This window comes from Pogona vitticeps, chromosome 3 (assembly GCF_051106095.1).
Source record: "Pogona vitticeps strain Pit_001003342236 chromosome 3, PviZW2.1, whole genome shotgun sequence".
Taxonomy (NCBI): Eukaryota; Metazoa; Chordata; class Lepidosauria; order Squamata; family Agamidae; genus Pogona; species Pogona vitticeps.
Window position 1 is genome coordinate 33662858 of NC_135785.1, and position 13759 is coordinate 33676616.

The 13759-nt window shown below is 41.5% G+C and overlaps 1 protein-coding gene across 3 annotated transcripts in view; it reads left to right on the forward strand.

Annotated features, from left to right (window-relative positions):
• The first annotated feature begins 4071 nt into the window (after positions 1 to 4071).
• PID1 (phosphotyrosine interaction domain containing 1) overlaps positions 4072 to 13759 on the forward strand; it is a 143595-nt gene continuing 133907 nt past the window's right edge. For 2 of the 3 annotated variants that reach the window (XM_020792634.3, XM_072996014.2), the window contains exon 1: positions 4072 to 4249. In XM_020792634.3, the coding sequence (XP_020648293.1) occupies positions 4220 to 4249 (30 nt within the window). In that variant the 5' untranslated portion in view covers positions 4072 to 4219. Of the gene's footprint in view, positions 4250 to 4503; positions 4718 to 13759 lie in introns of those variants that run through there. The other variant, XM_020792633.3, reaches the window with a different exon arrangement.

The window sequence follows — 13759 nt, forward strand, 5'->3', positions numbered from 1 at the left end:
CGGATTTTAATTGTCCCAAGGTAATACACAATGACTTTTGAAAGAAAAACCCACTGAGATATGGGCCAAGCCAGGCTCAGGTAAATGCTAAACAAGGCATGATTAAATATTATACATATAAAGATGCCTGTTAGTCCATGTGGCTTAATGTTTTCTGCTCTGAATGTAGCTCTCCAGTGTACCTGTGAATATTTGCATGAAAAGCATGGGCACTGGATCAGAGTGAACAAGCTGTGGCCTGATGACTATTTGCAGCCTTTAGCCACATTTGAAAAGCCATATCTCTGCAAGAACAATACAGTATGTCCTTTTAACAACAGCCCCCTGAATGGGGAGATAGAAGGACAGAGAGAATAGTAGCAGAGAGGCATTTGGCTCTGGTCCTTAGGCTTCAGCTCCATCCACTGCCAAAATATGTTCTCTGACTTCTTACTTCCAAAGCAATGCTGCCCTCAACTGAAAAAACATAGCCCGACCTCTTCAGGACTGTATCTCTTGCCCAGGATGTAAGCGCTGCAGTGTTAATTGAAGAGGACTTCTACACTTCAGTATGCCACTACAATTGCATTGGACTTAGCACATTTCCAATCAATTCAAAAATATATGACTGCATAAAAGCTAAGCAAAGGAGACCACTGCCTCCCCCATCATCTTTTTCTTTTTGAACACTCATCAGAAGGTTGTTTATTTTACATCACTTTGCATCATGGCCTTTTTTTACATTGTGCAGTTGGCAGAGTTACTGTGTTCTCTGTATGGGGGCAGTTCCTGCTATGATGTGTGGGTTGACATTTTTGACGTATTGAAGAGGTAAGGTGGCACAGTGTCATCTTGCAATTCTTTCCCTTCTGTTTATTAGCAAGAAAATATGCCAAGCTTTACATAGCAAAGGGCAGCCTGAATGTTGGCAACACTAATTGCAGAAGTCAAGATGGTCTACAGCAGTGGTTCTCAACCTTGAGCCCCCTACGTTTTCTTGGTCTACAACTCCCAGAAATTCTGGCCAGCACAAATAGCAGTGAAGACATCTGGGAGTTTTAGTCCAAGAACATCTGGGGACCCAAGGTTGGAAACCATCAGTCTACAAGATACCTTTTTGTGGTCACTACCATTGACACTTTTGAAAAGCAGCTCTTATAATTGCTCTGTGTTTGGATGAGAAGAGGTTTACTATGAAAAAATGAGTCAGCTTCTGGGATTTTCCCTTGCTCGGTGTGAGTTTCCGAGTGGTAGTTAGCACAAAAGGGTATTCTGTAGACCAGGGATCCCCAACCCCCAGTCTGTGGCCATGGCAGGACCGGGCCGCAGAGACAGATCTCCCGCCACCTCCATGCACTCCCCCCATGCACTCCCCCCACATGCACAGTCCACCACCCACATGCATGGGTGCCCCACCCACCCGAGTGCACCACCTCTGCACATGCACACATCCCTCCCCTCTCTGAGCACGCCCCACCCTTCTGCGCTTGCACGCAATCGCACCCTTTCCCTCCACGAATGCGTCCTGCCCATCCGTGCATGCGAGTGCACCCCGCCCATCCGCGAGTGCGCCCCTCTCCCGCAAGCATGGGGGGTGCCCCCTGCACACAGACCCCACGCACAACTGGTCTGCGATTCAGAAAAGGTGGGGGGCCACTGCTGCAGACCATCTTGATTGCTGCCATTAATGTTGTCAACATTCAGACTGCCCTTTGCTAAGTAAGTGGTTTTTTTTCCTGTTGGCAATACATGTATGATAGCAATAAGGGGCCATTTGCTGGTGTTTTGAATCATGGCTACAGAAGCATATTGCATATTCATGAACCAGAGATTTTGTTCTCTCTGTGTGTATTTGTGCAGAGGGTGCTGTGGTGTTAATTTAACATACCCATCAGAAAGCAATTATTGTTTTTACTAAAGTGGGAAAGTAAAAATGATGGTGATACATCAGAGCATGGCAATTGTCGTCTATTGCTTCAGCATCTAGAACTAAAGCAACTTATACACAATCTGGACTAAGAAACTCATTAAAAAATTGGGTACACCAACCCAGCTCTACAGGGACTGGAAGTACTGCATGAGGAAGTATCTCTCTCTGTCAATAAACATTAACTTGGTTTAAGCAAATGTACCAGCCTACCAGCAGGCTGCCAAATTTGTTAACAACCTATCTCACTGGTTCTTAACCTTTGTTACTCAGATGCTTTTGGACTGCAACTCCCAGAAGCCTGCACCATCAGCTCTGCTGGCTGGGGTTTCTGGGAGTTGCAGTTCAAAAACACCTGAGTAACAAAGGTTAAGAACCACTGGCCTATCTGACAGACTTGCATACCTGCCTACTTCACTCAGAGCAGTAAAACAGGAAATGAGCATATTTATATAAAGTACAGTATAGCTCAGCTCAATGGCTTAGGTCTCTGGCTGCTAAGCTAGAGGTTGGGAGTTCAATTCCCCTCTGTGCCTCCTTGAGAGGGGCTGAACTTGATGATCCATAGGGCCCCTTCCAGCTCTGCAGTTCAAAGGTTTAAAGGTTATTATTCATCATTTTAACCCACAGTATTCAATGCCTTTTTATTCTTTTTATTACATACAGTGGGGTCTCTACTTAAGAACGTCCCTACTTAAGAACAATCCAACTTAAGAACAGCTCCATTTGCTAAATTTTGCTTCTACTTGAGAACAGAAATCCAAGATAAGAACAGGAAAAAAAACCTTTCCTGCTCTTTTTTTAACCTTAGGTCATCTTAGGTTAAAAAAATTTCTCCCCCTAGTGGTAGAGTACGTATTAACCAGCTTTGCATTAGTTCCTATGGGAACTAATGCTTCAATGTACGAACGCACCTCTACATAACAAAAAAACAGCCAGAACGGATTAATTGGTTTTCAGTCCATTCCTATGGGAAATTTTGCTTCAACTTAAGAACGTTTCAACTTAAGAACACGATTCCAAAACGGATTAAGTTCTTAAGTAGAGGTTCCACTGTAGTTTCTATGGATGGAAAAGAGCAGATACGGATTAAATGGTTTTCAATGCATTCCTATGGGAAATGCAGATTCAACATAAGAACTTTTCAACTTGAGAACCACCTTCCAATACGGATTAAGTTCTTAAGTAGAGACCCCACTGTATTGGAAGGCAAACTGACAATAAAACATGCCCTGATTCCTCTTCTAGAATAAAAACTAAGTCAGACTGGGGCTGGATACCTGTTTGCTCGTTTTCCTTATACTGAGATAGTTTTGGCATCAGTGATTTTAAAATCCCTCAAACCTGAATAAAATGTTCCGTCAAATGAGCGGATCAGGAAATGTGTGCAAGAATTCTTCTATAATTTGCATTTTTATAAGAATTTTTTTTCTGGTGTCCCCACTGTTTCCACAAACATGTCTTTCATTTGGTCTACCACCATTCTGTCTCGCAAGAGCTGCACAAAAAGTGTTTGTTTACAAATGCTGCTGGAACTAGGACGTGGGGAAGTAAAACTCCCAACAGGACACTTGTTTATCGCCCGTCTGTGGCATTTTTACGCCATCGCCAAAAGGCCAAGGCGTCCTCCTGAGAAGGATGACGTCTTGTATAGACGGCTGGTGGTTTTTTTTAGCCCTCGCCTTCGGGGACTCGTTCTGTTGTCTGACACAACAGCAGCCGAGGGGAGCACGCCAGAAGTCCATGGGCGTCACGCGCCACACGACGCTGCAGCAACCGTCGCACCCGCACTGGCGCAGGCAGCGCGAGCAAGCGAGAAGCGCGGGAATCTCGGCTCGGCCGGCCTGGAAACAGAAACGTCAGGGATGGGCGGGGCTTGAGGGAGAAGGCCGGCCTGAGGGCGGGGCTTGGGGCCGGGCCCTCCTCGTCGCGGTGCTTGCTGCTTCGCGGAGGCGGCCTCAGGCGGGGGGGGGGCACTGGCGCAATAGGACGGCGGAGCTCGCTTTGGATGAGGAGGACCCGGCGCCGAGCTCGTGCGGTCTGGAAGTTCACGCCGGGCTCCCAGCTTCTTTCTGGAGGGCAAGCCTCCTCGCCTCTCTTTTCCTGCCCACCCCACCCGCGCCGCTCGCCCTTCGCGCCCTCCTCCTCCTCCTCCTCCGCTTGTCCGCTGGCGCTTCGCCCCGAGAGCTGACACACGCCGTGCAGATGTGAGCGAGCCTGGCCAGAGCTCTGCTGCAGCCGCTCCACCGTCAGCCCCCGTCAGCAACAGTGTCCCGCCGCTCTCTCGCCCCACCAGGTCCCAGCGGGAGAAATATGTGGCAGCCGGCAACGGAGAGACTGCAGGTAAGCAAGCGGAGGATGCGAGAGAGTTCCTAGCTGTTTGGCGGCGGCGGCGGCGACTTTGCTGGGGGGGGGGGGGAGCGGCGAAGCAAAAAACAAAAAGAGAGAGAGAGAGAGAGGTCGACGGCGGTGGGAATGTTGTCATGTGATTGCAATGCAATATTTGTGTAGCACTGAGGGAGTAGCGAAAACAACAACTTGGCTCTCCTCCTTTGCTTGCTCCTGCTTGCAACTTTCCACTTCCCCCCCAGTCGCATTCCACCATGGACTAGACGCGGCTGGGGAGTCTTGACTCCAGATGTCTCTCTCTCTCTCTCTCTCTTTTTTTGCAAGAGCACAAAAACACGCACGCACCAGTACAGATGACTTGCAGACCATGAGTTGGATCGTGGAGGCGGAGACTGGGATCTGTCGCTTCTTCTTTTTTCCCCCGTCTTCGTCTGTGTGGCACTAAAAGGGTGCTTCGTTTATGTAAGATCCTTCCGAACTGTTTAGACTAGACTAGAGCAAGCAGCCTTCCTCAAGCTTGCGCTCTCCAGATGTTTTGGACCTCAGCTCTGATCCATTGCAAGGCTGCATTGCAAATAAAGAAGGGTCGTGAGAATTCCAGATTCCAAAATATTTGGAGAGCAGTAACTCTAGCCTTGAGGATAGTAGCGTTACCCAAATTGCTCAGTGAACTTTATTTTTAAATCAGACTCCTTGAGTGTGTGTTTGGGTTTGGAGACAGCATATCTTGAAGGGTGTGCTAGAGCTATTTCATTGACGTCTGCCTTGAAGCTACAGTTGTAGGCAGTAGAGGAGTATTGCTCAACCCCACACACAGTGTTGGCTAAATGTGATGTCTTGTAGAGGAATTATTTGCAAAAAAAGAAATTGATAGGGGTGGCGGGGGGTGGGGAGGGAGGGCATTCTTGCTGCAGGTCTCTCCTTTTCTCTTTCTGTCTGTCTTTCTTTTTTTAAAACCTCTAAAATATTCTCCAGATAGTCAGCCAGAAAGACTGCCAGATAAATTTACAGAATCCCACAGACAATCCTTTTTGGCAGGCCAAAGCTGCATTAAATCTCTGAGTAAACTCTGAAGCAATTCAAAAGTGGCAAAGCAAAACAATCTTGAAGGCTAGATTGTTTTGAAGCCAGAGTGGTGGTGGGGAGAGACATTTGTAAGGTAGAGGCCAGGGATTGGCAAACATACACAGAGTGTGAGACATAAACTCTAGTAGGAAATCTGTTTCGTTTTATGATGCTGCCAAAGTTAATTCAATATGTACAGTATTGTAGCCTTAATGATGCAGAGCTGACATGAAGACAAGTTCTTAGAAGTTGCTGTCACATTTTGACCATGGCCATTATGATCCTCTGGCTGGGTGATTCTGAGAGCTGTAATCCAGAAATGTAACATTTCCCATCTAAGATCCAGTGTCACACAAGAAGATCACTCTTAACGTATTTGGAAACATGCCTACTCACTGTGAAGATTCTATGCTAGCACTGGCTGTTATTCATCTAAGTGCTTTTCACATGGGCCAGTATTGCCATTCCAGAATGTACAAGAATTAAAATCCTATTCATATTATTCTGATATGGCATTCTTTACCTAAGGTAGTGTGTGGGCTCCAGAACAGGTGACCTTTGGTAATCAGCCTCTTCTGGCATGTGTCCTATGATGTGATGTTTTCATGGTTGAAGGATTGGCTTTTTGTTCAGTGAAAATTTGGCTATAACAACATTGGCTTTCATGTTTTTCTGCTGTGTACACTGTCGTTGTTTGTTGAAATCGGTCTATTATATAAAACTGTTGGCACACTAAAGATATGAGCAATAGTTGTTCAGATTTGTATAAAAGAAATGTATCTTCTACTGTTATGAAACCTACTGATAAAATCTCACTTTTAGACCAGTTCTTCCCAATACAAATTCTCACACTTCATTGTGTCATTATGGAGTAGAAGTAGGTACTGTGTAGATTTAGGTTTGGTGGTGAAAGCCAATGTGAAAATAAATACCACTGTTAATTTACTGAGTTGTTGCAACTCACTGTTTTAGCTTTGTAAACGCTTCTAGTTGTGCTTCATGGGTCAGACATCTCACAGGTTCAGAAGTATCTGTCTGATTTGATTATGTCTTTTAAAAATCAGCATTGCTTAAGTCCTTATAATAGTTGTAGAGTGCATAATTAGTGCTACATTAATACTACTGTCATTGCATGTTTGTGGCTGCAGCACAGTTCTAAAAGAGATGTCTTTACCTTGTCTGTTGTCCTGTCTCTGTAGAAGCAAAGTCCAGTTTTGAATGCATATAAGCACAGGCAGTTCCTGATAATCTCTTATGTAGTCAGAGTGAGGAACTGTAGAGGTAACACATAAATAATAGTCAATTCAGTAATCCACATTCTTAAGTATTAGGGAAAAGAGTATAATAATAGTTTTCATGATACATGCATTTTTTAAATTGGGCTTGTATATTCTTGTTGCTGTGTTTTGTTACCCACAACCTATTTTCCAAATATAGCAAGTATGTTTGTTTGAATTTCTGAACTTTGAATGCATGGGTTTTAAAAACTGATTGTTAGTTGTTAGTTAATGCCATCCCATTAACTGATAACTGAAAATAGCACATGGTACAATACTGTTAGTATTTAACAAGGTGCTGTTTACCTTGATCACTTGTTAGCTTGTCATTTCATATCACTGAAGCTTCTATACAACTCAGTTGCTTTATGGTATAAAAATGTCCAAATGTGTTCTCCTTGCTTGGCAGTGAGCTTCTTCTCTGATTCAGTCTCTGTAGCTTGGAATAGTTCCATCAGTATTGTGTCTACTCATGGTGAATTATTTCTTACAAGTGCTTTGAGAGCAAGTTTAATATCACATTCTAAAATTGCAGGTTCTTCATAGGATTCTTCATTAAAGGAATCTCTTGTCCTTGCATCTCTTCTGTATATTTTTTCAGTATATTTTTCCACCTTTTCTTTATTTTATCTTCATCATATATCATCTTCTTGTATTGGACTTTGTTGTCTTTGTTGTTTAGTCGTTAAGTCGTGTCCGACTCTTCGTGACCCTATGGACCAGAGCACGCCAGGCCCTCCTGTCTTCCACTGCCTCCCAGGGTTCAGCCAAATGCATGTTGGTAGCTTTGATGACACTGTCCAACCATCTCCTCCTCTGTCATCCCCTTCTCCTCTTGCCTTCACACTTTCCCAACATCAAGGTCTTTTCCAGGGAGTCTTCTCTTCTCATGAAATGGCCAAAGTATTGGAGCCTCAGCTTCAGGATCTGTCCTTCCAGTGAGCACTCAGGGTTGATTTCCTTTAGAATGGATAGGTTTGTTCTTCTCCTTGCAGTCCAGGGGACTCAAGAGTCACCTCCAGCACCACAATTCAAAAGCATCAATTCTTCAGCCGTCAGCCTTCTTTATGGTCCAGCTCTCACTACTACATCGCTACTGGAAAAACCATAGCTTTGACTATGTGGACCTTTGTCGGCAAGGTGATGTCTCTGCTTTTTAAGATGCTGTCTAGGTTTGTCATCAATTCCCTCCCAAAAAGCAGGCGTCTTTTAATTTCATAGCTGGTGTCACCATCTGCAGTGATCATGGAGCCCAAGAAAGTAAAATCTGTCATTGCCTCCATATGTTCCTGTTCTATTTGCCAAAAGGTGATGGGGCCAGTGGCCATGATCTTAATTTTTTTGATGTTAAGCTTCAGACCATTTTTTGTGCTCTCCTCTTTCACCCTCATTAAGATTTTCTTTAATTCCTCTTCACTTTCTGCCATCAGAATGGTATCATCTGCATATTGGAGATTGTTGATACCCCTTCTGTCAATCTTAATTCTAGTTTGGGATTCTTCCAGTCCAGCCTTTCGCATGATGTATTCTGCATATAAGTTAAATCAGCAGGAAGACAATATACAGCCTTGTCATACTCCTTTCCGAATTTTGAACCAATCAGTTGTTCCATATCCAGTTCTAACTGTTGCTTCCTGTCTGGAAGCCTGCATTCAATTTTCTGTAACTTTCCCTGTCTCCCTTGCATTTTGTTTCCCTTCTCTTCTCTGATATTTTTGTAAGTCCTTGTTGGACAGCCACTTTGCTTTCTTGCATTTCCTTTTCATTGGGATGGTTTTTGTTGCTGCCTCCTGTACAATGTTATGAGCCTCCATCCATAGTTCCTTGAATTTGTTCTTCATTTACACTGTGTATTCATAAGGGATTTGGTTTAGATTATACCTGACTAGCCCAGTGGTTTTTCCTGCTTTCTTCAGTTTAAGCTTGAATTTTGTTATAAGAAGCTGATAATCAGAGCCACAATCAGCTCCAGGTCTTGTTTTTGCTGACTCTATAGAGCTTCTCCATATTTGGCTGCAGATAATATAATCAATCTGATTTCGGTATTGCCCATCTGGTGATTTCCATGTGTAGAGTCGCCTCGTGTGTTATCGGAAAAGAGTGTTTGTGATGACCAGCTTGTTCTCTTGACAAAACTCTATTAGCCTTTGCCCTGCTTCGTTCTGAACTCCAAGGCCAAACTTCACTGTTGTTCCTTTTATCTCTTGACTCCCTACTTTACCATTCTAATCCCCTATAATGAGTAGAACATCTTTCTTTGGTGTCAGTTCTAGAAGGTGTTATAAGTCTTCATAGAATTTATTCATTCATTCGTTTGTTTGTTTGTTTGTTTATTTGTTTGATTTATATCCCCCCCCCCCAATCTGGTATATTCTACCACTCTGGGCGGCTTACAGAATATCAAAACTGGTCAATTTCTGCCTCTTCAGCATGGGTGGTTGGTGCAGAAACTTGGATTCCTGTGATGTTGAAAGGTCTGCTTGGATTTGTATTGACATCATTCTATCATTTTTGAGATTGTATCCCAGTACAGCTTTTCCCACTCTGTTGTTGACTATGATAGCCACTCTATTTCTTCTATGGGATTCTTGCCCACAATAGTAGATACGATAATCATCTGAGCTGAATTCACCCATTCCTGTCCATTTTAGTTCACTGACACCCAGGATGTCAATCTTGATTCTTACCATCTCTGGTTTGCCCACATCCAGCTTACCAAAGTTCATAGATCTTACATTCTAGGTTCCTATGCAATATTTTTCTTTGCAGCATCGGACTTTCCTTTCACTTCCACGCATGTCCGCAGCTGAGCATCCCTTCGGCTTTGGCCCAACCACTTCATTAGCTCTGGAGCTACTTGTACTTGTCCTCCACTCTTCCTCAGTACCATGTTGGATGCCTTCCAACCTGAGGGGCTCATCTTCCAGCATCATATCTTTTACCCTTTTGTTTCTGTCCATGGAGTTTTATTGGCAAAGATACTGGAGTGGCTTGCCATTTTCTGCTCCAGGTGGATTGCGTTTAGTCGGAACTCTCCACTATGACCTGTCCGTCTTGGGTGACCCTGCACGGCATAGCCCATAGCTTCTCTGAATTACTAAAGCCTCTTCGCCACGACAAGGCAGCAGTCCGTGAAGGAGGTATTGGACTTTAAGTATTCACAGTCTAGGTTTAAATTTTCATTTGGTATCTTGGCTCTTAGGGAAGATATCTCTTGTTCTTCCTCTTTTCTTGTTCTGTTTCTTTGCAGTGATTATTGCAATAGTTCTCTTTGTCTCTACTTGTTAGTCTCTGAAAAGCTGCATCCAGGATTCTGACCCTATGTCTGTCTCCTCTTATTTATGCTTCTTCTCTGTCATTAACAATTGTAGGAATCTAATCAGTCATCTATCTAGCATTTTATTTTCATTTGACTAGAGTAACAGTCTTTCTGCATTCTTCTCTGATGGTGTATCTGGTTTCAATCCACAGTTCTTCTGGTTCAAAATTAATAAAATTTACTAATGCAAATTTATTCTTAATATAGACTTTGATGAAAAATATTTTACAATTATAATTAAGCACTAGATTCTTCCAGTATTTCTTTTCAGCTTTACTGTAATTTTTGGTACTACCACAGTGTGGTTATGGTCTTGTTGTGGCATACAAAATACAGCTTCATCTGCTACTTTCACCTATGTTGTGTGTTTGATTTCTGTATTGGCCATCTGGAGATGTCCATGTGTACAGTCATTTTTTTCAGTTTGCTGAAGCATGTGTTTGCAATAAGTAGATTACTGGAGCAAAACATTTTCATAATTGTCTAATTGGATATGTTCTCCTCCAGTCTATTTTTATTTTTTTCACTCACCAACTACTGCAGTGTTTAAGCATTCCATTTATTGATTTATTGTTTCCAGTGCATGGAAGTACTGTATGTGTCATGTAGCATCGGACTTCCTTCTCACTTCTGTGCAGATGAGCCCCTATAGATGTTCTTTTGGCTTTAACCTAGTTGTTTCATTAGCAACAGCACTATTCATATTTGTCCTTTATTTTTCAGTCCTTAATCGATTGCAGCAGCTGATTTAGTGCCTCTCAACTTGGGAGTCTCATTTTCCAGCACTGTCTCTTGTTTCATTTTGGATTGTCTCATCATAGGGTTTTTATGGCAAAAACATTTAAAGGTGGTTTACTATTGCTTTCTTCTGCACAATGCTAACAAGAGTTAGCTTGAGTGTTACTGCTATTGCCTATGAAAGATCCTTGCTAGTGTCATCTTTCACTATTGCTGCTGCCCTCCAGGAATTTCTGTGCCTCTATCACCAATGAAACTGTCAGTTCTCTTCTGCTGGATCTTCCAGTTCTTTTCTTAATTCTGAAAAAATGGATACTTCTTAGTCTGATACACCTGCTCACCAGATTAAGTTTTGCATGCAAGAGAGAGCACTACAGTAATTCATGGGATCCCCATAAGTCAGTTGCAATTTGAAGGCACTTACCACTATCAGGAGGAGCTGCTGCATTGTGTTAAATAATGCAGACAGCTTGCCAGTTTGTAGTCCGAGAAGCAGTGTTTGCTTTGAGAATGCTTTCCTACCACAGTGGTAGTGTTAAAATGGTGATAAGTGCTCTCAGCACTTTTGTTTTCTTTGGATTGTAGTAAATATTGTATGGAAACAAATTAGTTGATAGTATGTGTTTGTATTTTTCTGGGGAGAAAAATGCAGAATGTATGGTGAAAACAATATGTAGAATATTGTTTTTTTTTAAAGCCTCTCACCATGTGAGCTTGTAGAAGATTATGTACCAGTGAGGCCAGACCAAGGGAAGGTAAGTGAATGGTGCCAAAGTAAAATGAGGACCATAAGACACTGAGTAGTATCTGGAATTGTTATAACCATGCAAAATTACTAATGGAGCTGTAGGTCAGAATTAAAAGGATTTTCACCCTCAGGAGGCAGAAAGTGGCTTTTAAGTGGTTTTCCAGCTCTTGCAAACTGCAGCAGCATAGTTTCAAATACTGTCCTAGAATGGCAGAAAGATGGTGTGTGACTGCCCTCTTTGTTTTGGAGTTAATTAACATTCTAGTTGATACCACTAACTGAGAGTTAACTTAGCTTTTTAAAGAACAAGTAAGGTTGTTGTATTTGTTGGCACCTTGTATATCTCCAAAAGGAGTTTTTGTAGCCCTGGATATTTTTGTCATCTCAGTTCCTTTGCAGTGTTTGTGTTTGACATGATGAATTCCTTTCTCTAGAATTATTTGTTCATCATAGCAATTTCTCATTCATGGTTCTCTTATTTAGCAAAATAATAATAAAATGATGTGGAGATACGTGTTGAAATTAAGTAGTATTTATAGTTCACTGAGATAGAATATAATATAAAGCCATTAGCTGGGGGTTCAAATCATCACTGTATCTTGTAAGATAAGAACCAACCTGTATGGCTTTGGGCAAGGTACACGTTCCAAGAACGCTCCTGGAATACAAGAATGATAAATCACTTTGGAGCACTTTATGTGGAGAAAAGACTGAAAAGGGTTGTCATAAATCAGAACTGACTTGGTGCCACACAGTTATTATTATTATTAATAATGTGTAAAATATATTGGGGAAAAGGTACACTTGTTTCTCACTGTGTTCATTCTTGAACTCTTATGTGCATATCTGGTAGCTTACTCATTGTACTATATGACGTCATGTGTATTATATGTTTATAGTACTGTATCTTATTAGAACAATGCAGTAATGACTCGTTTGAATGAGAAAATGCTACCTTTATTTTTTCTTTCTTCTGTTCCATATTTATTTTCCTAGGAGCTAAATGGTAAAAGGAAGAATTAAACTGTGAACATTGAAGTTGTCTGCTGCTAGACTGATTTTGCTGTTTGAGTTGTATTGGGCAGGGGAACTTGGAAACAATGATCAAGGCACTCAAAGTAGCTCATCTGGCACCACTTACGTTAGGGCAGTTCTCTTTTTCTAAATTGTTTATAGTTTGAAGCAAATGAACAGCTCTGGAAAAGCACTGATTTGGAGTGATACTGTTCAACCAAGGAAAGTAAAAGTCAGAAGATTTTGTGGAAAGGTTTTGTGGAAACAGATTTTAGTAATTTCATGGATTTAATACTAGCTTACTGTGTCATAGATATTCTGTGTCATATTTGGTCCAATCTAAGGTCCTGTGTTGCTGTGTAGAGGCAGAATAGTGATTTACAGCCATTCTTGATGCTTTACAAAGCTTGCTTGTAATGTAAAGCATCAAGTTATCCTTAATTGGGAGATTCCAAAACAGGAATCTGCCATTCAGTATATTCAATTCATTACTCTCAGGCAATAACAGACTCAACAGATTCCTATGGCACTCTAAAAAACAAATAATTACTGTAATTTCTCTAAAATTGTGGAATGATCTTTCCCTTCGCAAACCCTACATTCTCCTTGTGTAATGGAAGTACTGTAGATACCTTCTTGTTTGCATTTTTAAAAAAGAACTTGATTCCTAGTTACGCATTTCTGCCTTCCATGAAAATGTTATTACGCTCCATCTGAGCTCCTTTAGCACTTTTCAGACTATTTTAAACATTCCCTTCACAATAATTTTGAGTCTTCTAAGTCAGTAATTATTGCCTAGCAGTGGTATGTCTGGTAGTAGTTTGAACCTCTCTAATCATCATAATGTGGCACATGCAACCCTTGCTTTATATGTGAGCAAAAGTACAAGAACAGAGAAACCATTAACATATTTATTTTAATTGTAGTAGTCTGCATCTATAAAGCTTATCAGAGAATTGTTGATTATAAAGATTTGTGATTTAAACCATACATTCAGCTTTTCACTTAAATATATGTGTTTAGGAACTTTTAAAATAACAATAATAGAAGCTATTTTTTAAAACCAAACTGTAATATATGGCTCATTTGAGGATGTTAAGAAGGAAAATGTATTTTCCCCCCTCCTCCAATCAGTGGTTGCATTCATGCCCAGAATGTTTATCTATATTAACTTTTTTTTTTCATTTGTTTCAGTTCTTAGAAAGTGATAATTGAGGTCCACTGTAAGCAGACCCTGAGTATCGTTATCATAGCTCATGCTATATAATTATAAGAGCCTTTTATTTTTTTTTAAAACACAGTGTCCTGAAATATTTTTGGTTTTAAGTTAAAGGTTATTTGCA